Source organism: Cynoglossus semilaevis, chromosome 17 (genome assembly GCF_000523025.1).
Source record: "Cynoglossus semilaevis isolate Cse_v1.0 chromosome 17, Cse_v1.0, whole genome shotgun sequence".
NCBI classification, from domain to species: Eukaryota; Metazoa; Chordata; class Actinopteri; order Pleuronectiformes; family Cynoglossidae; genus Cynoglossus; species Cynoglossus semilaevis.
The window spans coordinates 8,619,777-8,645,209 of NC_024323.1; the positions used below are offsets into that span (position 1 = coordinate 8,619,777).

At 40.3% G+C, this 25,433-nt stretch overlaps 1 protein-coding gene and 1 long non-coding RNA gene across 2 annotated transcripts in view; both read left to right on the forward strand.

Annotated features, from left to right (window-relative positions):
- The window catches only part of LOC103393001 (uncharacterized), a 210,601-nt gene that overhangs the window by 180,838 nt on the left and 4,330 nt on the right, over positions 1 to 25,433 (forward strand). The gene's annotated exons all lie outside the window — the stretch shown is intronic.
- LOC103392997 (tubulin beta chain-like) lies at positions 7 to 3,198 on the forward strand. The gene has a single exon (XM_008329796.3). It carries the CDS (start codon positions 1,356 to 1,358, stop codon positions 2,688 to 2,690), a length of 1,335 nt encoding a protein of 444 aa, XP_008328018.1. The 5' UTR covers positions 7 to 1,355; the 3' UTR covers positions 2,691 to 3,198.

Here is a 25,433-nt window from a genome sequence, read left to right on the forward strand (position 1 = left end):
AGAGATGGCCTGGCCATAAAAGTTCTGCCTTCTTTCAGAAAATGTACCAGTCCAGACTGAGGTGGCCTCTCACTGATTTTTGACAGCCTCATGTATGAGCGTGTATATATCAGCCATCTCACCTTTTTCTGCCTTGGCGCGGACAGCAGGCGCCGATGGAAATGCAGGGTGGGTGCCCACTGACCGTTGTGCCATAGTACACTGGCCTCAGCAGGCAGACAGGAAAGGCAAAAAACTGGGCCTTCACTCATACGGACAAATGCTGTTTCAAGCCATGTAACCTGAGTGCCTGAGGAATGACAGACATTTCATTGCTGTATGTATCCATTAATCACCACCTCAGCTCACTCTAAAGTTCTACTTCTTCTCTGTTGAAAAAAAATAAAAAGGCTGCTTAACAGTGTCTTAGAGGAAGTTGTGCAGTAATTTAAGAAAAGTATTAAACGAAGGGAAGGAGATATTGCTTCCCTTGGCATTTTGAAGTGCTCCAGAAATTGCATGATGATTTTGGCAGGTTGCTTAGTTTGCTCTTTTTCTGCAATTACAGGCGCCTTCCCAATGATCACTTCTTGGCAACAGAATTCTGCCTATTGGGCATTTTCAGGTGAAATTCTCTGCAGTATAAACAGGAGTAAGACCAAAGCCTGTGACTGGCCACACCTTACTGACCAGTACTCAACACATGTTGTTACATGTTTTAGGTAAATACTAAACAAACACATTCACTACAGAGAACAGGCAGAAGTGTGTTTGTGTTTGCAGAAATGTGTTTTTACGTATGCTTAAAAATGCCATTCCCAGTCAAAATATGTAAAATATATATTTAAAAATTACATATGTAAAAATTATTATATGTGAATCAGATGAACGTCACTTGGAATAGATGTCAAAGCAAAAAGCCAGGGGTCCTAAGATGGGGCACACCTTAAGAATTGAGTGTTGTGTTCAAAGTCTCAGTATTTCAGGGCACTTCTGCTCCTGCAAAGTTACAATTTTTTTTTTTTTTTCTTCTTTTCTGTCTGTATAGTGGCAGGCATTATTTAGTGTTGTGTCTTTGCATTTTTAGATTAAACTTTCCTTCCATCCACTTTTTAATATATTTCAGAATGTCCTTTGGAAATTAGGTTGGCTCCATTTTGCTTTCATGTACCTAGCAGGACTTTGAAAATCAAGGTGATGTCATCAAATAAATGAGCTCAGCCTCACATTCGGTCTGTATTTTGCAATGCAAATTTAGGAGGAATTTTTAAAGAAAAGAAAATCAAGACAAAAAGGAAAAAAAACAGAAAGTTTTGCTTAGAGGAGATAAGTCAGTATTATTACTCAGTGTTTAATCACTTCAAATTTCAAACAAAATGAGGGAAATTGTACACATGCAAGCAGGCCAGTGCGGAAACCAGATCGGAGGCAAGTTTTGGGAAGTCATAAGTGATGAGCATGGCATTGACCCGTCTGGTACCTACTGTGGAGACAGCGACCTGCAGCTTGAACGAATCAACGTGTATTACAATGAGGCATTGGGTGGAAAGTATGTTCCTCGAGCAGTGCTAATTGACTTGGAGCCAGGAACAATGGATTCTGTGCGGTCTGGTCCATTTGGACAAATCTTCAGACCTGACAGTTTTGTCTTTGGACAAAGTGGAGCAGGTAATAACTGGGCTAAAGGCCACTACACTGAGGGAGCTGAGCTGGTGGATTCAGTCCTGGATGTGGTCAGGAAGGAGGCAGAAAGTTGCGACTGCCTCCAGGGCTTCCAGCTTACACACTCATTGGGAGGTGGCACCGGCTCCGGTTTGGGAACTCTGCTCATCAGCAAAATCCGTGAGGAATATCCCGACCGCATCATGAACACATTTAGCGTGGTTCCTTCACCTAAAGTGTCAGATACTGTGGTGGAACCCTACAACGCCACCCTGTCTGTCCATCAGCTGGTTGAGAACACAGACGAAACCTACTGTATTGACAATGAAGCTCTGTATGACATCTGCTTCCGCACACTCAAACTCACCACTCCTAACTATGGCGATCTTAACCACCTAGTCTCTGCCACAATGAGTGGTGTGACCACGTGCCTGCGATTCCCTGGCCAGCTCAATGCTGATCTTAGGAAACTGGCCGTCAACATGGTGCCCTTTCCCAGACTTCACTTCTTCATGCCAGGCTTTGCTCCCCTAACCAGCCGGGGTAGCCAACAATACAGAGCACTGACAGTTCCAGAACTTACCCAACAGATGTTTGATTCAAAGAACATGATGGCTGCTTGTGACCCGCGCCATGGACGCTACCTAACAGTTGCTGCCATCTTCAGGGGACGCATGTCCATGAAGGAGGTGGATGAACAGATGCTGAATGTTCAAAACAGGAACAGCAGCTACTTTGTGGAGTGGATCCCCAACAACGTCAAGACGGCTGTCTGTGACATTCCTCCCCGAGGTCTGAAGATGGCTGCCACCTTCATTGGCAACAGTACTGCCATTCAAGAACTATTTAAACGCATCTCAGAGCAGTTCACAGCTATGTTCCGGCGGAAGGCCTTCCTGCATTGGTACACGGGCGAGGGAATGGATGAAATGGAATTCACAGAGGCAGAGAGCAACACGAACGACCTGGTGTCTGAGTACCAGCAGTACCAGGACGCCACCACTGAAGATGCAGGAGATGAGGGTGAGGAGGAGGAGGAAATGGCCTAGATACCTGCCAAGACTTTGCTTCATTATTTCTACTGTGTAAGAGTGAAGGGGCTGGTACCTTGGTATATTTAGTAGAACTATATATTTTAGACCTTTTTAGGGGAGAGGGAGCAGCGTAGGTTCAGGGTCTTGATGTATAGTCTGTCCAGGTAGGAGTACCACTCTCACAGGATCTCGATGTACATAATATTACTCTTATTTATAGTATTTTGTATAATTTATACAGTATTTTTGTACATATATAGTATTTTTATAGCATGTTATTTATTTATTTATTTATTATATGTATGTATTTATTATATTTACTTATTTATATTTATTCATGTATTTATAATTGTATTACTATTTATGCACTATTTATTTGTTATTGGGATTTACTCACATGTTACTACAGTGTTTACGACAGTAACCGGAAAGTGTGCAATGATCTAAAGATACTTTGTTACAATGTTAACAGAAAGTACTTTTATGGAAAATGACATGGAAAAAAAGATCAAAGAGTGGTTAAGTCGTTTCTAGAAATGATATTTGTTATCTAAAAAAAACAAAGAATGAAGAAAAGGACAAAAAAACATGTGAATGTTAAAAAATTATAAATTGAATTCCAATAAAAACATAAAAAACTTGGCTGCTGCTCATGATTGTGTTTTTTGATATTGACCGACTATGGTGTTTTAATGGAAGTTAGTTCTGTTTAAATTTCTACTACTGAAAAAACTAACTTGCACTCAAATTAATAAGTCAAGATAACACAGGATCCTGTCCTTAATACTTATTCTGCTTTGTTGTAGGTCAATGTTTCCCAAAATTTACGATTTTCCCAAGTCAATAGACATTATTCGTAACCTCGTAGAAAACATGATGCAAGACTATCCCAAAAAAAATATCTTGCGACCCACCTGAGGGTCCTGCCCCAGTCTTTGGGAAACAATGATCTAGGTTGTATAGCGGTGCCTACCTTTACAAACACTGCCATCTGACATCACCTTGGTTTTCTATTTACGTAGCCTCCTAAATATGCAAAAGCAACAGAAGGCCATTGCTTTCAAAGATTTCGCAGGTATTTCTTTAAAAATGACTTCATAGGGCAAAAACAAAGCCCTTAACAACATCATTTTAGTTCTGCCTTTTATAGTAACGTCTGATAACCTTCTACATGAGAAGATGTGCTTGTTCTCGACATCTTTAGAGCTCACTTGAACTGTTGAAAGAAAGCCTGAAAAACCCTTAGAGTGATTCATCTGGACTTTTGTTCCAGAAAGCTTGCTTTCCTTTGATGATCCTTGACCCCACTTACCTTTGATGACCTTTGCCTCAGGCACAACAAAGTTGTCAAGTCCCACTTAACCTCAGGTAGTCCACCTTTCTGATCTTTATGCGTACATTTAGCCAGTTTGAACTTATTCTAGGCTGTAGGAAGTCATTGTATAGTTAGTGTTGGAGGTCTGTGATCTGAGATAACACATACAGTCTCTTGGTATGTAATGTTATTTGGTTAATAGACATTAGACTTTCAGTTGTTATCTGGATATGGAATAAATTAATTGATTCAAGTTAGAGATGGGCAGTGATATACTACATGTGCAGTATTATTTAAAAATGTACAAATGTAAATCCATAAATTCACACACACACATACATACATACGTTTGTGTATATACGTATATGTATGTATATTTCTGTGTGAATACAACTCGTTTTTGGAGAAAACACCTTAAATGGCCCTGTTACTTTTCTCTGTGAAAATCAGTGTTCATATGTGTTATCATGTCAGTGTGTGTAATGTAAACATTGCCATGGTGTAATACTGTCTGAGGCCTATTAAGTTAATTTCAGTATAATTGTTGCATCTGGGGAGCCATTAATTAAGCAATCAATCGCCTGCGATGACAGCGGAGCTCAGGCTCTAAGACTGAATGGAAACCACAGCTGGCTGTATGTAAATTGGAATTAATTAACAATCTTACATTTCGACCCCAGTATTTGGACAGAAAACATTCTCAGGAGAACGAGGTAGAGCAGGGGAGTCTCCGTCGTTCGGCTGCGGTCACATCCCATCTCTGTCGGACAGAATAATTTCACCTCATTACCTCTGCCGTGTATAAATAGAGGTCTTTCCACCCAGCAGCTCTTTAATGACATGTGCTCTTTAAACACCTACAATTAACCCCTTGTGACTGTGGCCTTGTGTCTACTCCCGTGTAGCCCCGCGCTCTCCAAACTGAACTCGGTCCCAGTGGATTACACCCCGTTTTAGCTGAACCCAGGCACCCCGTTCAGGCCGAGTCGGGTCCACTGCACCGCCACCTAAGCTCATGTTCATTAAACAGCCATATATTTTGTGTTATATTTACCCTCTAACAGGATTTATTGGGTGACTGATGGAGTTTACAACGTGTCCTGTCGGGCACAGAACATGTCACGATGATCCGTACGTGCATCGACCCTTGAATTTTGTGTGTCAGGTCGCCATTATATCTATGGAACACATATGTAGATACGCACATACACAGGCAGGACAACTGTAATAGTTCAGTGTGACTTAAAGACTGTTCTGTCTAAGGCAGGGTTCACTGCACAAGGGCCACTGCTGGCATGAGTATTTCATTTAAGGGTATTTTGTCAGCTTTCAAAAAAAAAATCTTTTGTGAGGTAAACTACACGCAACAATAGAAATATTTGGTCATTTTGGAATTGCTAATCATTTTAATATTATATAATAATATTTAGATATTTTTTTCGTTAGGTTAGAAATGCATACAGAAAAAACACTAAACTTTTTAATGAATTTATTACCATTAAATATTATGATTATTATGATCTTGTGTGCTCTTTCTACTGCAACATACAGGAAACAGCACTTCAGAAGCGTTAATATTTACAAAATTAAAACCTTTATACTAAATTTATAATATAATATAACATTTATAACAAACATAATCAAATTTGCTTCATAACAGAAAATGAAACAATACATTTTTATGCTGTATCTCTTTCCTTCTCAGAGGTTTCCCTCAGTCCTTTTTGATATTAACAATGGCTAATTAAATACCTTTTTGTATGTTGTGGTCAATTTTTTCCAACAACAGTTTTGACGTGAACCATCTAAACCACCTTCTCTGACAAAATTATTGCCAGTTGCGACACAGGAGCAATTTGTTACCTATTTGCAGCAAATACAGTAATTGAGTCAAGTGCTGCCTGAGTAGAGGTGAGGCTCACAATGGATTTCTCAGACGTTTTGCACCAAACCACAGCTTTCCTCACTGGGATCACCACCTATAATCACTGTGTCAGACTCCGGCTCAGCAGCGACCTCAGACAAGTTGTTTTTGGAAAGACACCACACTAGCGGCGAGAGTCCCCAGCTCCTTCAGCCTGGCAGTGCACAAGACTTTTCTCCATCCCGACTGATGTAGGAAATAAATATTCCAATGATTCTAATGAGGTTAGATGTCTACATCCGCTAGTGACAATCAGCTAATTTGTTGTGTTTGACCAGGCTTAATTAGACCAGTTAGCTCATGATGAGCCCACCAGGCACGGCCTCTTTAGATATTCTCATGATGAACCTTTTATATCACTGGTTTAAAGCCTCACCTGGATATTTTAGGCTTGGCAGCCTGCAGAGATACTACACTGGAGGCAAATGCGTTTTATTTGATTTGCCCATTATTTTTATCCATCTCTGTGGAGTTGTTTTTCAAATGTGTGTATTTTTAGATGATTTAGAAATAGAATTCTGGGCTGAGCCACCATAAAAATATAAATTTTTGTGTATCATGATCTAATTGAAACCCATGATTCAGCTTACGCTGTAAGTTTTAATGTTTTATTTTTTTTCCGCTATTTATCATTCTACTCAAAATGTACAATGTGAGCCAAAAGTCATAGAAAAACAGCGAAAGATTAAACGTTTTAAAAATATATTTATATATATATACACATATTTATATACACACATACAGTATAAGTTTTGCTTCCCATTTTCTGTTTTAAATGAATGTTTTATCGTGTCCTCCTTAAATCATGCAGTTTATTTAAATTATTTCTAGAAATTTCAGTCCCACCTTGAATAAATACTAGGATACAGTTTCTGCAGTAGTGACAGTCCCACCTTGTATATACTGTAAATGTGTCATCGTGCCTCTGCCTGTGCCCCAGAGTGATAGTTTACTTAAAATGATGGAAATTAATGATGATGTGTCACTGTATCCAAGGGCCTTTTAGTTTATATATTTTGACTTCTGATTAGGACCTGCATAATCACAACCTTTTTCATTCTCTCCCGACCGTAGCCCTCGACCATGTTGACATTGTGGTTTTGCTAAATTGGACCCTGGCTCCAGGTGCCTGGGTCTCCAATGCAACCTTTAGCCTTATCTGCTTTTAGTGAGGACAAACAATAAGGTCTTTTACTTTTCACTTTTTTTCTTTTTCTTTTCAGAAGGTTTATGTTAGGGGGAAAGGCCAACCTTGTAGATGTGAGCATTGTATGCATGTCTTATAATAAAAACGATTCTGATACAATGAAATAATGTAAATAAACGTAGACACACGAAAAATAAAAAGTGGTGGTTTTAAAGGATGCATGACAACAGAAATCCTCTTGATGGTTTCATTACAGTTAAATCCTCTTCTTTACTGTACTGTAACTGTAATATAGTGATTAAATCCACAAGCAGTAATATTAATGAGATTTTATTAACTTGGCTGGTTGGTGTTCTAAGATTCCCAGTTAATACTTCCTTAGAGCTGACGTTAACCCTCTAAACTGGGCTCTCATCAGTCCGCTGCTAACAAATGCTAACAAACATCAGTCTCTACCTCCTGCTTCCCTGTGTGCTCCGGGCTACGTCGCTGAGTTTTCTAATTAGTCCAGTTTGTCTATTGGTGAAGGTTTTTAAATTTGTCCACGTTTGACTCTGCGTACAAACGGGAAATCCTTTCCTCAACACATAAATAATCAGTATCCTCACAAACATCCTCAAGCAGGACCCACGTGTAACCATATACAGAATTTATTTGATTTACTTCCCCCGGTGATGATCCGTCAGCGCCTCAGCTCAATGCAATCAAACAGTTTGCGTCAACAGCTAATAGGCATCCTGGCCTGATCTCACTTCTCTTCCTACTGTACCAGATACCAGAAGAATGCAGGGGCAGTGGGCTCCGTGCTGACAGTGGGCCTGGAGTTGATAGACATCATGTGTCAGCGGCAAGAGCGCCCTCAGAGAGCAATGCCGGTGGCCTTTACAAGAATGTCTTTCTGCAAATCACTCACTGGGCAAATATACAAAAACCGTCTGATGGCAGGTTCCCCACTCTGAGCTTCAAAAGTCCATTTGATGCAGAACCGTCAGAACGGTCTGGTACCTGAACCTGCCTCCTGTTTTATACGAGTCTCTCATCGCCTATATTCCTTTAAATGTAAGGCCAAGATGATTCAATGTGACTCTGAAAACTGCAGTCTGTTCCCTGACATAAATCAAAAGTATTGGATTAGTTTTATAGACAAGTAAAAATACAAAGACTTACCAAATAATGGCGACAAAAAAGACTAGTTTAAAATGTAATGTATTTATATTTTTTCCTCATGAAGACCAGGTGTTACCTAACATTACACATACTGCATTTGCTCAACCAGCATTATTTTACAGGCCTGGATTATAGTGTAATATCCCTTTATTTATATTATGGGCCTTCAAATGTAGTAAAGAAACAGCAAGGACACGTTTGGACTGCACATGGGGAAAGCCATAAATCTTATTGTGTCTGCAAACTGACAAATTACTGATGTCATCCACACGGCAAAGAGCCAAAAACTAGATCCCACCACTGCCCTGTGTGAAGGAAAGACTGAACTAGCAGCATAATGGTGAAAGTGAAAGGGAGGAGGCTTATTTTTCTAACCAAATTACACTGTTTATTTCCATTTGTTTTTGTTTTTCTCTTTATAAGATTTTAAAATAAATTTTAATCTTTACACAGCATGTCTTCTAACACAGGCCTGTTGCTTTTTTAATTTTTAATTTTTTTTACAGATTCATGTGCAAGGCATTTCAAACCCTTTGACCAATCAATTTATTTAATTATTATATTACGTTTTCTTTTCTTTTTAATATGAAAATATATTTTTTAAATTTAATTTTATTAAATATATATTTTTATTAAAATAGAGTGTAGTCATTAACAAAGTTTCAATCGAGCAAAACCCTAAATACCTAACTATAATCAGTCAACAATTTATCAAAATTGTAGTTCCCGCTTCAGTAAATAGAATTCCCAACATTCCAGTCCTGCTTAGGGCCCTGTGCCTCTTAACCTCTGCTCTCCTCCTGGTCAACACACTCTGGACAGAGTCAATTTTCTCACATCACTCCCTCATCCACTTGCAGTGTTTATAATCCTCCCTCTGCAGAAAATGGCTGCTAATTTAGAGCTGTGCTTGTGTCACCTGGTGAACCTCATGCCCCGGGACCCCGATCGGAACTGCTATGGGTCGGAGGTCACAGTCTGGCCCTATAGCTTATCAAAGCCATGTTTATTTAAAGTCTATCGCCCTCAGTGGACGACAACAAACAGAAGGACCACAGGCCGTGGAGCAATTTAGGGGCAAATCCCACTCAGGAATATGGATTATGAGTGTGTTCTGGTGGAAACATTAGTATTGTCACTCTCAATTCGGATGACGATGGCTTGCTTTGCTCTGGATTACTGTAAGGTGAATGCTGCCCGGCACCAAGTGACATTAACTGAGAACCTGCAGAGGAACGAATCCTGGCTCAGTGTTTATGTGGATTTTCTTAAATAAACACTCTGTCTTCAACGGCACTTATGTGAGAAACCTCATACAGATAATGATGTAATGAGTAGGATTTGTTGTCAGCATCAAGATGTATGTGTTCCTCACATTAATTCTAAAAGCATTAGGATGTGAAACATTTGTAAAATTTAAGAAGTCGAGACAAAAAAAAAGTTTGGCCTTAGAGCTACTGTTCTAAGAATGTCCTTTTATTATATTTAAGGATTGTCTTAAATATTTTTTCAATTATTGAAAGCACAGACGAACTCAAGAACTTGATTTGTTTATTGAGATTTTTAAATTATTAGTATTAGTGCAATTGCAAATAATGGTCATTTATTATCATGCATAAAGAAAATATCTTGAAATATTTTTTAAATATATTTTCTTTTTACTTTGACTCTGAATGCATACAGTGTAGACAATAAATACAGTTAAATTTTAAGATTTTTTTTTCATTATTTTTCAGTGTACTGTAGTTTCTTTTTCAGTTCTTAGTTTGACCTTTTAAGTTGAAAACCGTAATCTTCTTGGTTGCGTAATTTGAATTTATCTTGTAACACTTCTTTGTTACAATTATTTAAAAAAAAAAACGTATTGTGTTGCAATTGTTTGGAACAGGATTTTTATCACGCTGTGGCAAAACATGACTGCATCCCATTATGGAAGGAGGAGGGGGGCTAGGCAGTAAGGGTGGGGAGGGTGAAGGGGAGAGGGACTTGGATGAAGTTCCTCTTTGTGTACACACAAGGAAGTAAAAGGCGAACTGTATGTGCAGTGATGGGGGTGGGTGAGGGGTTGGGGGGGGTCTCTTCAGTGGCTCCACAGCTCCTGTCGCGTGGCCCTGAGGGTTTCCTTTGGTTTAGCGTAGCCCCCTCCTTCCCCATCTTCATGGTTCAGAGTCATGCCTTACTGTATGACCACCCATCGCTGACACGCATGCAGCTGCTACAGATGGTAATTAGAAGAAGTTTACCACCTGTTTTGCAGTAATACCAGTAATTATGAAAGTGTGCACACTGTACTCCTGTTACTGGGGTTAAACGGGTTATGGGAAAGTTCAAGACCGGGGCATGGTACATCATGATTTATGTCCTTTACAACACCTTTAATTAACAGAGAAAAAGCTTTTAAGTTCAGTTGGATGTGAATGACTTCCTTAGTTTTGGTAGATTTTCCTTAAAAAAATTTTTTTTTTTTTGTCTTTTTCAGAAAAGACCACGTGTGGTCTAAACAGTTTTTACTCAGTGACCTGCTGCATGTATCTTTGCCAGTGTACAGCTGTTCTATGCCTTCAATGCACTTCTTCTGTCGGACAGTGTCAGATGCTGTAATCACTGACGTGTACAGTCATAATCAGGAGTTCTGTCACATCATCAACCACAGCTGTCTCGAATCAGTACTCACTGACCTGACCCCACGGCTGAGCAGCAGCGGTGTGGGGGTACCGTACCTCTCTTTTGTCCAGAACCTGCTTGGTACTGGACGCCCAGCATGATAGTAGAGCTCTACACGGGCCTGCCACCCTCACCCTGCCTTTCAGCACCTTCTGGCCCAGAGAAAGGGCCTCTTTGTTCAGCCTTGTGCTTGTGACGTCTATTCAAGACCGTGCTTCCATTAGCAGCAGCCTGCCAAATAACCAGGGATTGTGATGGCAGACTAATACCCACTGCATATGTATTATTTACTTAGGGAGGAATAGAAAATTGCCCCTCCCAGTTAGTCCAGACAAGAATCTACTTTTATAACTCACTCTAGTCACGTCCACTGCCTGGATGTATTAATTTTCAGGTTGATTGATTGATTGAGTAATAGATTGATTGACCTTTTTATCATAATAGTTGACTGAGGAGTTCACACTCACAAGCCTTAAAAAAATTAATCTGTTAGTACTAGATGAGTCATGATTAATCGTGAACTTGAAAATTGTAATCAGATTAATTTTTAAAAAATTAATTAGCTTAGGTATCGTGTTATTTTTCCTAACCAGCCCAAGTTACTACAGTATATTATGGAATCATAGAAACAGCATTATAAGGAATATTTAATCAACTTATTTTCCTAACACTCATCTTTCCTTAAGCACTACTACTATTAACTTCTATTTAACAGTTGTTCCCAACAAGAAGGGAGAATTTTCTTTACTCAGAGGTTGACGTGCTGAAGTCAGTACATACTGCATGTAAATGTTTCGTTCAGGGGAGTTAAATATAATATACCGGCTTCTTTGCGGTAAAAATTAAAATGTCAAAAGTCCGATATTTGACACATGCTGAAATTGAAAATGTTGCGTGTTGCTTGTATTTAGTCCGCCCTTTTAGCCCAGTTTGGAACAGAATGAGTATTTCTGTAGTGGTTGATACAGTCAGCCGGAGCCACACTTACCGTTTAAGGAAAGTTAAACAAGTTACACTCAAGGCTTTCCTCACAGCATCAGCTGATGACTCCGATAACTCAATGGAGAAACTGAGGAGGAAAGAAAAAAAAAAGCAGCCACACCATCCTGTCGACAGGAATGATTCATGATGGCATATCCTCCACTGTCCCGTTTCTCTGTGTTTACAAGAGCCTGCTGTTTCCCAGGTTTACAGAGCTTTTTGTTTGTTCAACAATTTGACTTTCACCGAATTTTCTAGGGAAAACAAACAAGGAAAAAGAGGCCTCATAAATGCCCTTATTCTTACCAGTTCTTTTAATAGCATGAAAGGACAGTTTCAAGACAGGAAACCCTGCCCATCAGGTTTTTACTGGAACTCTGTTCAGGTGTTGTGTTGCACAATTTGAGTCCTTTGACAACATAGCTGCCTGTCTTTGCTGCCTCAAATATATATATTTTTTTAATGTTTCTGACAAACTCTTGACTATTGTCCAAATATCCAAAACAGTTGTTTTTCTTTCTTTTTTTTTTCTTGAATCCAGCTTCCAAACCATGCTGTAAAGGTGTTATAAAAAATGTAAACTGTAATGTGATACCACGTGTACAAAGTACTTATGTTACCCTGCCCAGGCTGCAGGTTACACGATACAGCCACCCACTTACTTGGATCGATTCTGAAAATATCTCCTCAGTTAATAAATGCAGGACAGATTTAGGCCCAGTTGATGATTAAACATAAACTGCACTATTCAAACCTGGGTATTAACCACTGGGAATATTCTTGGTTCGTTTTCAGGACCTTTCAAATACTTAAAGTAAAAGAGCATGTTTGTTTATTGGTGGTCACTGGCTCAGGAACCGACTGTCCCGTGTTGAAATTAGGCCTTGTTTTACATGCTTTTTTAAAAGTCTGGCTGCTGCGGTGTGTCCAGCAGACTCGGTTATAAATCTTGCAGGTAGGGAGATGCCATGCATGTATTAATTTTTCAGGCCCACCACACACACCTTTCCACAGGCGTTGCACCGAGAAAACAAGGAGTGTGGTCAGCTTTTCCAGTCTGGCCTAATTACAGGGCAGGGATATGGAACGGTGGTTCTCACAAAGGGCTGCAGCGACCAAATACATCACCAAGATCAACACATGTTTTAACAACCAACAGCCTTCTCATTGTTCGTTAGAGGCCTATATAATGCCAAAGCATGTTTAGACTCGAACTGCAGGGCTTCTAAATTATTAATTGTGCTTGTGAGGTAATGATTTTTTATTATTATTTCTAATTTAATCTTTCTCTAATTTTGTTGTCTAATATTTTTACTTTATTTATTTATTTATTATTTATTTATTTATTATTTTGGATTAGATTAATTGTGTAAATCAATTGACTAATTCAAATTTTGGCTGCTTCCAGAAACATGACCTTTGTAGTTAAGTTTAGCATTGGTTTTAGCAAAACAAAAATGATTAAAAATCTGGTAAAGATTGAGGATATCAGTTTAAATATTTTAAATAAGTCATTTGGGTTTTTTCGGTAGTAAAAAACATTTAATAATTGATTTAAAAAAAAAAAAAATTTTATACTACTTTATGTTATTGTGCTTGCAGACAATTTAAACATTTGTTATCATCATCATAAAGTTCATGTTATGTGTAACACAGTATATTGCTAGTTGTCTATTGTAAAACATCTTCAACCTCCGTAATCTGTACTACTTTATTCCCATAAACCTATGACTTTATTCTATTTATTTAAGTTTTTAACCCTCAGTGTGAACCTAATAGTCTGTCATAAACGTCAGTCCAAACCATTAACCACAAAAAATATTAATGTTTTTATTCATAGCCTATAAAACTTGTTTACATAAAATAAAAACTACAAAAAATATATTTAAAATATGATTTGGAGTCAAAATGACCATAAGGACAATAGAACGGTTAAATAGGAGAAGAAAAAGATAAAAAGAGCTGCTTTAACGAGCAAATCCTAAACCATTCACCTAAGTTAGCACAACCATGGTTATTCTAACACTTGAACGCTGTAAAAAATAATATTTGTGGACACACACAGTTAAATGTATTATCATTCTGCAGCCAAAAGGTGTGTACCAGCAGCAATAAGGAACTCAGTATGTCTCTAACTATGTTTTTGTAACTCACAGCAGTCTATTCACACCATAATGACTGCATGGCAATAGCTTGGGTAAACTGATGAAAATGTGTTGAGGACAATTAAGTAGTCAAAGTAAATTCCTGCATCTCCGTTAGCATTAGGAAACAGAGGAGCTCAGTGAGACTTTTGGTCCCATCTGCCAGAAAACCCATCAAGACCTGGAAACCAGACTGCTTAACTTTGCAAAAATGTTGGAGAGTGTGATGGCAGCAGCTCATGGATCTCAGCAGTTCTAAATTTCATTAGTCTGGTGTATGTCAATACTCAGACAGGATGTTCTGCTGTTTTGAGATCTGTAAAGATTTCTGCACTAGTCTCAAAACTCAAAGGCAGAGAATTGACACTGAAACTCCTCACAAAACTGAAAGAGTTAAATTCCCTCCATTAGAATGATCCGCTTGTGTTTAAAATGTGGTTTTGCTGAGTCATGTTAGAGGCAACATTACTGTGTTTCATTCATAATACTGTTCTACTTGAATGGAGTTGGAGCCCTCCTGTGAAGTAGGGAGTATTCTGTACCATGATGAATGAGGCTGCTGGCAGGATGGTGGCAGGGAGGACAGCTCCAATGTTATCGCACAGCACCCTAAAGCACTACACTTCTGAAGGCCCTCTCACCTGGGACGGCTCACAACGGAGGGCCTTCATCAATCACATCCATGCCAGTTTCCTACAGGCAAAAAATTAGACAGGCGTTAAACAAGCGACAGCTCCTGAAATATGACCCCAAATACGGACCGAGATCCTCCAGTGGCAGAACGACAACAGTATCAGGGTAACTGATAATGTGTACTTCCAATTCAACATCCATTATTTTTCAAGCACATCAAAGAAAGTAGATATTTAGAATACCATCAAAGAAATAGTCATACTATTTAAAATAAAGAAATTAGTATTTATTACCTTACACGGTAAACCATTACGAACTACTCTTTAGGGACTCGCTCGCCTTTCTTCCATAGTCATATTATACCTACCACTGCCGGACGTTTTCAAACCTAAGCAATCAATGCAGAGTTAATGAACCCAGCTCTGGGGCTGGTGAGAGGCCCCCAATACCTGAGAGGACAATTTAAGGGTGAGATATTGCAGGGAGGAAAAGCTCGTTGGTAGGCAGGCCACGGGTTATAGAGGTCCAGACAATTGGGGGCGGGGGGGACTGCCATTCTTTCAGGGGCCTACATAGGCAGTAACTGTCAACACACTAGGGAGAGCAGGACCCCTGAGGCTTTGTCATGGGGCACAGCCAGTGCCAGAGCCTCTCACCTTTTCTCATAAATCCTTACAATCGTAACCCCCACCGAATGCTTGTGGGAAGGTCAGGTGTTTGGTGCTTTTTCCTGTGGAAGTCAGAGTTATCCAGCGCCTCCCTGTGACTGTGGGGGAGTCCCCCACCTCAAATTCTCGGGCTTTAAAACTGCATTTTGTTTAACCTAGCAATTACAGCCTTCATGTTCTACTTACAATTTACAAAAAAGACCAGTTTAAAATACGGTAAGAACATCGCAGGTCCACAGGTCGTTCACTTGTTGGGTGACCTTTGCGTCCAATGTTCATCTTTACCCTGCTGTGTTTTCTTATAGCTTTTAATTGGCATAATAAACTGTATAACACTGCGGTCCATCATAAAGTTGTTGTGGAACCTGCGACGGCAGAGGATTCGATTTCAATAGCGAAAGTGAAACAAAAATAAATTGTTAAAGTACAGCAAAGTGGTCCAACGAGGCTTCCAGCACACTGTGGTACTTTATGTTGAATGTGAGTAAGGTGTGTTGTGGTTTCTCTGAGAGATGGAGCGTGCCTGTCTGCTGTCTGCTGCCCCAGCTCCGAGGCTGTGGGAGAATAGGAGGGTAAGCAGCTGTTTGATTTGGCCCAGATGTGATGTCTGTGTTTGTGCTTCACTACAGCAAGCTGAATATGTGGATGTGGGCAGTGGAAGTTGGCACAGTAATGCAGACACACTCATTACAAGCACATAGGTACATGTCCGCACACAGGCTATACCACACACACACACTGACACGCTCAGACACCATTCCTGGTGGACCCATTCCCAGAATGTTTTGGCCCTAAACCAGCTGTTCATATGCATGGGTAGACTGCATGCAGGATGACCGTTTGGTTTGGCATTGCCAACAGTCTGGAAACATGTCATGTGACTTCTGGAAAATGTGGTTCCCACCAGTCTCATGTCTGCATGGCAAACTAAGCTGGCAATGTAATGTGTTCTGCATCTGTTACGAGGTCGAACAATTTAGATTGGGGCAGGTGCCGTGAAGAAGATGGTCTGGATCTGTCATTAGATGTCAGTCAGCGTGTGCAAAAACATTGGCATTTTATTGTGGAGGCCAAGGGAAGCTGTGCTTTCTCACTCTTCAAAGTGTTTTATGATGTGTAAAACAGCGCCCCTCCAAGTCGTATGTGGTGAATTAATGTTGAAAACATGGTACTGCGCTATGTTGTCTGTGAGGAAGCCAAGATGAGTTTGTATGACTTCGTTGAAAATCTTTCCAGTGCCACACCACTGTGCATCCTGTACACAGGCAAAAACTGGTATCCCTAACATCTGTCAATAAAATAGTGCAGTGTGGAGTTTCAAGATTAACTTTTAAGCTTAATAGGTAGATTTCTGTTGGAGGTATTGAGCTACATAGAACTGTGGACTTTCTTCTAAATTGAACCCGAATAGCTGTGCCACTGAAGGTGCATTTTAAATACTGTATTCTGTCTACAGTGCAATCACCATTTATCAAAGGTGAATTGATTACACATTCTTGTGGAGTACAGTATGTTTAAGTAAAAGTAAAATTTAATTGTAATAAAAAATGATGTACCAGTGAACTCAACTTAAAGATAAGGCTTTACAACAACAGTTAAAGCAACCGTGCAGATAGCATGCTACAAGAGTTTGTAGCATGCTAACAGCAAGCAGACAACCATGCTGCTGTCAGGAGTGACTAACAGGTAGAGACAGGCGTTACACAACTTAGAGCCGACTAAAGAGTAAAAAGGCCTTCAGCCATTACCTGACTATGTAACTGCTGCATGACAGTGACCCAACAAGGTGGCAGTTCACCTGAGCTGAAAAACACCAAACACAGGTCTATTACCCTGAGGGGACTGTGGGTCAGCAAACTGTCAGGGGCCGTCAGTGACACTGACAGCTTTATGGAGGCCTGACACAGGCAGGACAGAAACAGTAAAAGCACTAAAACAGCATACAACGTAGGAAATAATGATTTCATGACAACCTAGGTCCAGTTTGTGCGTCTCCTTTAAGTCTCGGAGTCTGCAATTCACCCTTTTGTTCGTGCAAATTGAAACCACTTGGTCGAGGTATGGAAACTTTGCTATTCACTCAGTGTCAAGTGAACAAATAATTATAGAAGGTACTTTTTCTGCAGTCTGTTTATGACTCAGAGTCATAGGGAGGGTGGGGAGAGGGGGGGTCGGTGGTGGATGGTGTCATGCCTGCTTCACAAATACAATTCTACCTTGCCTTTCTAAGGTGTGGATAGTAGCTCAACTCATAAGTGGACCCGATGCTTTCACATAGCAAACGGAGCCAAAGCCCAGGAACAACAATCCAGATCCAAAACCAGTTAACACCAAAAAAAAACAGTAGGCAAAAAAAAAACAAACCAGCGTTACATTTGTACAGACACCTCCTGGGTGACACACTGCTGTTTGCAGGCCACCGCTTTAGTTTTAGTTAGCGACAGTAGCAGAGCCACAAAGGACAAAGACAGCCTTCATGTGGTGTTCACTCAGCCCCAGAGACTACTTTGGTTTTGTGTGTCTGGCATTGAAAATGTGAGGTGGCAGTGAGACGCCACTGACCCAGAGTCACACACAGTGGTTATGAACAAACGTGATATTAACTTGACTTTACACCCCACTGCTACTCCAGTGGACTATACATGTTAGAGTTGCCTATTCTTTCAGCAATTGATGGGATAATTGCAAAGGAGCAAAGGTGGAGAGGTATTTCTCCTACAAGCAAATATTGGCTTCTCATGGCAGGATTTGGTTTCAGTTTTCAAGGTTGGTCTTAGTGTGAGCGTGAAACGGTTTCAGTTTCTGCAGCAGAAAACATCGCCCCCATCTTTAACATTACTGAGAAGGAAATATTAGTTCCTTAGTAAAACAGCATGTACCTTAAGGCCTTAGCCTGGAGACTTTAGGAAAACAGATGTTGTCTTGTCATGTTAGCAATGCCACACGCGAGGCTGGGATCAATTTCAATCTGTTTCAATTATGAAAGGATTTCTCTTCTGCCGTCTACTGTCTCTCACATCACCTCCACTTAAAATTGATACACATTCCACACCCGTACAGTATCTCCTTGATTTGCCAGCTTGATTTGCAGCCTGGTCTTGAGATGACAATATTAGCTAAGGGCTAATTAAAGTTATGAAAACAAAAGCTCATGTTCTTATTTTCTCTGCAAATGTTACCATATTAAAACAGATGACGGCGTGGAGGTAGTCCTGCAGGCGGACAGGCTTCGTAACCTGTATGTAATTAAATAACGTGACACCTCTCGGCCTTCTCGCTCCACTTTGGAAAACCTTCACAACATGAGACACATTCCACCACATAAGTTTATGTGTCTTACAGTCAGTCAACCCTCAGCCATTGTTAAAGCGTGACCGGGCCACCAGGGTAGGAGAGAAATAACACAAACGTCAAATGGTATAGAATGACTGACAGATAGGATTATCTTGCAGGCAGCGTGGTGGCTTAGCACAGTCGAACCTTTATTTTGACAGGATGTATTCCATGCCTCTTTTCGTATCCTTCAGCCTCCAGTTTTTTAATCAATTCTGTGTTAAGAACTTCCAGGTTTCACTAATAATGCTGAAAGAAGTCTGACTTTTATTTCTAACATTTTTAAAATTTACACATTGTACATTTACATGCAGATTTGACTTGACTTGGTTGTTTAGACATCTTACGGCAAGGGGAGCGATATATTTTCAGGAGTCAAACAAGTAATCTCCTTAGCTTGTTAGTACGGTGCTCTTTAGAGCTAATCTGCTAGCTGTCGCAATCGTACCGTCAGCCTAAAACTATCATATATTGAGTCATATTGTGTGCCCCCAATTTACAAACATACCTGACGTAGCTAAGGATAATAAAATACTGCACTCAAAATAGTGCAGATGTCGCTCCAACAATGTTTTTTCAATAGAACATGCTGCACACTTATCATTATTATTTGTGAAAATTGATGTATATATGTGCAGGATCACCCATGGCCTCATGTAGCTAACTTGCAGCTAACTACTACTAATATTTTCTTGCCAACAATATTTTAACGACCAAAATGGTACTAATATAATGAACTAATTTGGTTTTCTCTGGTGACTCCACTCAGGTTTGTAGGTCTAAGCAGTAAAATGCTAAATTCTCTGGTAGCAAATGAGGTTTTTTGTCCACTTTCCAATTCTACTTTGTGGCTATTTTTGCAGGTCCGTTGTTTGAAGTGAATCCTCAAGAGAGGCTCAGGGTCTGTCCAAACTCTTCCACTTCTCTTTTTTTTGCCCTTTTGATCTCAGTCAGAAGGAGACATCTCTTTTCTTTCTCTGGAAGTGAAAGAGGATGGAGGCAGAGGATTTTAGGGAAGGGGGGTTGCTTTTACAGCGATGAAATGCTGTCTGAGTTTTTGCAGAGCTCCAAGTGTGCAAAATAAAGAGAAGTCACAGACTTCTGGCTGTCCACCTACACATTAACGACATCTTAGAGCTATCTCAGAATGATAAGAGTCCCCGCAGTCCTCTTGAAATTATTATCATATCTGTAGAAGTTACTCTGGAGACTCAGATCGCTCGGTGAATTCATTCAGTTTCAGGAAATCCAGTGACCTCATACTTTACTCAAATGACTAAAAGTCATGTACATAGTCAAAACATGAGTTTTAGAATTACCGTATTCATCCACTGTCTTGTGTACATTGGCACGGCCGTGCAGAGTGTGTAAGTTTTAAAATTAGGGCTGCTGACATGTAAGGACTGAATGGAGTCTATAAACTTCACCCTGACAAACTGGTCCTCTTTTCTGTCCACCGTCCTCAGTGTTTCATCAGAGCCAAAGCTGCACAGTTCCTGTTATGCTTAATTAGTATATGACTACCTAATCATAACATCGGCCGTGTCGAGTTCCCTCCACACAAAATGCTTGTTTCTTAAACAAACTGTCGGTGGAAAGTGTGGTTTCTGAACATTGGAGAATGTAGCGAGTGTGATGGTGGTGGTAGGCATAGTGGGCACTGTTTGGCAGCGGTGTTGCCCTGTGGGTTTGGAGGTCCCTTCTGTTTACGCTTTTGCCAGACACTGTGTTTGCCTTTAGGCCGGGCCACTAGAGGACCTCTCTGGCTACCACTGCTGCTGCTCCCGTCTACTGCGGTGGCTGCTCTATAATAAATAAGCAGCTGTAGGCCTGTGCCTGCTCCCTGCATATTCTCACACAACAAACTACTGTAAATCAGACTAGACGGCTCTGCAGACTTCAACTTACGTGCAGCCACACTAACTAGTTGCCATGTTCTGCACTGGATCTATTTGAGTTCTAGTCAGTGTTGTATTTTTCTTTTAGTGCAACCATTAGGGTAAATTGGGGACAAAGCCCTAAAATTAAAATTCTTTCTCTTCTAATTAGAAATGTCCAATATTACGTTTTGCCGATGTCCGATATACCAATATTGTCCAAACACTTAATTTCTGATTCTGATATCAGCCGATACCAATATAGCAGACGTTTGCAGCACACCATTGCACACATTTCATTGTGTGCAATGATAATAATTCCCTTCCATTTTTTCACAACTATTCTTAGGTTAAATTATCTTAGCGAGAACCTTAGCATTAAATTATAGGGTTTTTATTAATGGAGGACAAAACAATAATGATTTTTACCAATATTACATAATTATGATAATATGGGACATTCCTACTTTTAACACCTTCGCAACATAAGTTACCAGCGTACTTTTGCCTCTCAGTAATATTCAGATATACACTCTCTGGGACCGCTGTGTGAGGTACATGTAAAGTACTTCTACGCTTCAGAGAAAAGTCAAAACTTTTACGTCAGCAGAGGAGCCCCAGTCCCTGTGCCTGGCCTTTTTCTGACATATAAACACACACACACATACATATATACACACATATATAAGTCAGGTCGGCAAAGTCCAGGTTTCATTTTCAGGGAAGGCCCACAGTTGGCCCTAACCACAAAGCGGTCGTATAATACAGATAGAGTGTAAAAGCCAGTCAAATGGACCCTGGAAGGCACCTTGGGTACGATTCTCCTTCGGCTTAAGTTTAGAAAACTCCTGCAATAATCAAGTTGGCTCAGAGCCCAACCTGGTTTCATAACACGCACTGATGGCTTCACTTTTTCAAAACTCTACAGTCAACACTTGAAGTGCTTTTACTATGCTTTCTCAGGACTTTCCTTTTCCCCTCACTGTGTCACTAGTTTTTGTGCGAGTAATAAAGTAACAAAGACCAACGTCTGCGGTTGAAGGAAAACGTTACAAACCTCTAATCAGGAAGAACTTGAAACCTTGGAGTGAAACTGTAAGGCATCTACATCACAAAGTGACGTGTAACAAACTTGGGCACAGGCTACTGCGACTGAAAGCATTTTAACCTACGACTGCAACAGTGTTTACAACTGACGGGGAAGCCACTTGATAAAGGGCACGACCTTTCTGACACCTACTGCAAGGCAAACAGTTACAAGCAATTACTTAAGAGATGGTAATCTGATGAGTCTGAGGGGAGAGACTTTCTTCAGGCCAAACTGAAAATGTTAGCTGTTGCCACAACATATGGATTACAGCGTATTAACACTTCATGAATTTCTTCATTCAAACTTGGATTTTTAACTTTGCTCAAACATAATTCTATTTTTTTTTTCCTTTTCTTTCCTCTTAAGTTTTGCTAAGATGTCTCGTAATGTAGTCTTTCTGTCTCACTGTTGAAGGTTTTATCCTCATGCTGTTGTTTGACAATTCTTCTATTTTCACATTTTATTTCATAACGTGAATACCGTTGACATTAATTTGGAAATATTTTAGCCTTATACTTGTAAAAACCTCAGTTTAAAGTCAGCCTTCAGATGCCTATATTTTTCTTTTGTATTTCGTGTTTCTATCAAGTCAAGATGAGATCATCATGATCAGTTTTAATTTAATTTAAATTTGTAAGATTTGGAAATGAATAATAGTTTACTTTTTAATAAAGCTCATCATATGATCAGCAAAGCCCATTTATAGGACAAGGTCTAGCCCTCACCCAGTAGGCATTACAATTGTATTTGTGTGTCGTCCCGGTTGCATGTCAACATGCACACTCTCGCAGACTGTGAGTATTTACATGTGTACTCGAGAGGAAACTGGGTCTCCAGGAATTTGATACGCCATCCCACTCCAGGAAGAGAGCCCGAGTCAGACACCAGATAACACGCCGGTAGAGCTGGGCGCTGGATGTTTGGATAGAGCCACATGCATTATGCATGTCCTCTAACTGTAAAAGTACACATGTGTCAAGAGGCTCCCATCATCATCACTCCACCCGACAGATCCGCTTCCATGCTACAGGGGTCCCTCGTGGAGACCTGGGCTCAATATTAGAGGGGAAATCAGTGGTGACACTAATGAGGGCAAAGAAAAATGCCCTGAGATCCAGCATAAATTCTCCTTATTCATTATATTCTGTGCGGTTCTACTACAGACTGATTTCATCTGTCAAACAATCCATTGTACTCAGCTCATTCACTACTGTACCTGAAATGTACAGTGAGCTGACGTGACAAAAAAATCTCCTTTTGAATATTTGTTGTTGAAAGTTATTCGTAACAACTTTTCTTCTTCCCTTACATTAGGCTGTCATCTTCACGTCTTCAGTTCCTTTATCGTTTTTACATTTTTGTTTTAGTAAATACAAACATAATGTTCTTTCTTCCACCTTGCCCCAAAGACTTTAACTGTGGTGGTACTTTCTGAGGCATAGATCTAGCCAAACAGCTCTGTGTTAGAATTTTGATGGGAAACTTCTCACCAGCAGACGGTAGCCTTTGACCTGGAAATAGCAGAGAGAGGAGGAAGAGGCTGAGCCTGGTTCCCCGGGGTGTCATTCTGAGACAGACGCTTGAAGATATGAATGAACATGTGTGCTTTTGATATCCACTGTGCTTCTGGACAGGAAATAGAGATGAATAGTGGAGGGAATCATCTGTTTATCATTTCAGATAATGGCCCCAAATAGAACATCAACCGTTGCCTATAAAAATATCACCTCTTGATAAGATTACTGTTTTTCGGTGAATTAATATTTTTCCCAATATACACAACAATTAGGTTAGGTAAGGCAAGGTTTAATTCACAGGAGCACAAGCAATTCATTTTCATTTTCAAACAACCACAGAAGGTATGAATAGTGTACAGTAAATTATCCCTGATTGAGTTTGCCCACCCAGTTTGATTAATTGACTGTACACATTTGAAAAACCCCCCCACTAAAATCATGAGTAGAAAAAGTGCAAAAACATGATGGATGAGCTGCAAGTCCTTTGAATATTCAGATTTTTATGTGCTAGCTGTGAAGCCGTGTCTTGGTGTGAGGTTGGTTCTATTTTAGTAGCAGTCAGGGAGGTTGAGGGGCTGCAGCAGACAGTGTGGCGCTGCGAGTCCTGAGCAATGTCGGGCTGGCCGTGCCGGCCGAAGGGTTTTACACCTGAATGTGAGAGGGCCAGGGGACGTCAGAGCCTTGTAAGCCAGCGAACCCCCTACAGAGACGGCCTCTGCTTCAGCTGTCGTTGACTACTGGACGCCTGTTAAAACAGGAGTTTCTACGAAGGAAGTCATGGCATGGCAGTGATAAATGGCCTGAGTCATTGAATATGAATGGTGCCTACAGAAACGACAACTGCAGATAACTTCATCTGTGGGTTGTTACAAAACAAATGGTTATTAGGGCTGTCGAGGTTAAATGCATTTACTAGTGTTTATACATTTGCATCGTATTTGTATTTATATTTACATTTACATAGTCCATCTACTACAGTTGAAACACATGTTGTCATGTACACACACTGTGGAGGTTTGATCTCACGTAGCACTTCAAACTCTATATATATAATATACAGAAAAAGGTTTATATCTTAGATTGTTGATCTTACGTGATTATTCATAGCTAATCACGATCATCATAATAAAAATACTAGCCTCTGAATAATCAGGTCCAAATAATTAATCACAATCATGATTAATCGTGATTAATCACAATAAATCGTGTAAATAATTTGGTATCTGCTTTCTGGGGTTATTGATTTGTGAACACAGCAGCTATAACAATTTCTGTGGTTGATATTATTATTTAGTTTGTTGCTGTTTTTTAAGGCTTCACACGTGTAACTGTATTGTAAAGAGCAGGGTCATGTCACAGGTCGTGACACTCACAGATCTTGTCAGTATCAGGAGTGCACGTCGAGTTGATGACAGGTCAGAGGTGGTCAGGAGAAGCAGATCCCTTTCCTGAAGGAATACCAGTGTAGTGTGGCTTCCTGTTTACCGAGACACTGAACTTCTAGCATCACTTCTACCGTCCCACGTCAAGATACATCACCTCCCACTTCACCTCATCCAATCCCGACCATCGTTCATGCTTTGATTTGCAGCCAACGCAAACAGCCAACCACTGGCAGCCACAGTCCCCATTCCCATGGCGACGGCACACGGGGGCACAGCCTTGGCCTTGGTGATTTTGATCTGCGGGGAGAGACAAAGAGGCCGATTCATAGGCAGTCAAGCACAGATTTGATCTAGGGCGAGCTTTCTGCTGGACACAGGGCCCAAATAGATGTGGAGAAAATATTGCAGCGTGCCGAACTTATCACATCCAATCCACAAAGTGATATTAACTCCTGTCACTCGACGGGGGTGGGGGGGTCTTCTGAACAAAGGGGAGACTTGTCGTGCTTGGTTTTGGACCATTGTTGGGGGTGAAATATAGAAGGATACAAGTTCTGCAAGTGCTATTATCTGTGTTGTTAATGAACTTAATGAACAAGTAAACTGTTACTTGTTTCTTTTTACATTTGAATCAACCGTTCTGCCATCAACCACTAGTCAAAGGTCTTTCTATTAATGCCCCAGGCAAGAAGTCTGTTACTCAGACAATCTGTGCCAAATAAAAACTGAATAAATCGAAGCTATATTACAGCATTTCTTCAGTGGGATGTAAGTTCAGATGAACACAGCCCTGACCCCGGACTGGAAGTAGCATGTCTTTATGGATTAAAATGGATTGGGTGAGATTACAACCTGTCTACTCCCAAAGTCCACTCCAAAACTGGCTCAGCACCAATATCCCAGAATGCCTTGT

What these genes read in the sequence shown, in the direction of transcription:
- LOC103392997 (XM_008329796.3), top strand. Translation starts at nt 1,356, where the DNA reads ATGAGGGAAATTGTACACATGCAAGCAGGCCAGTGCGGAAACCAGATC.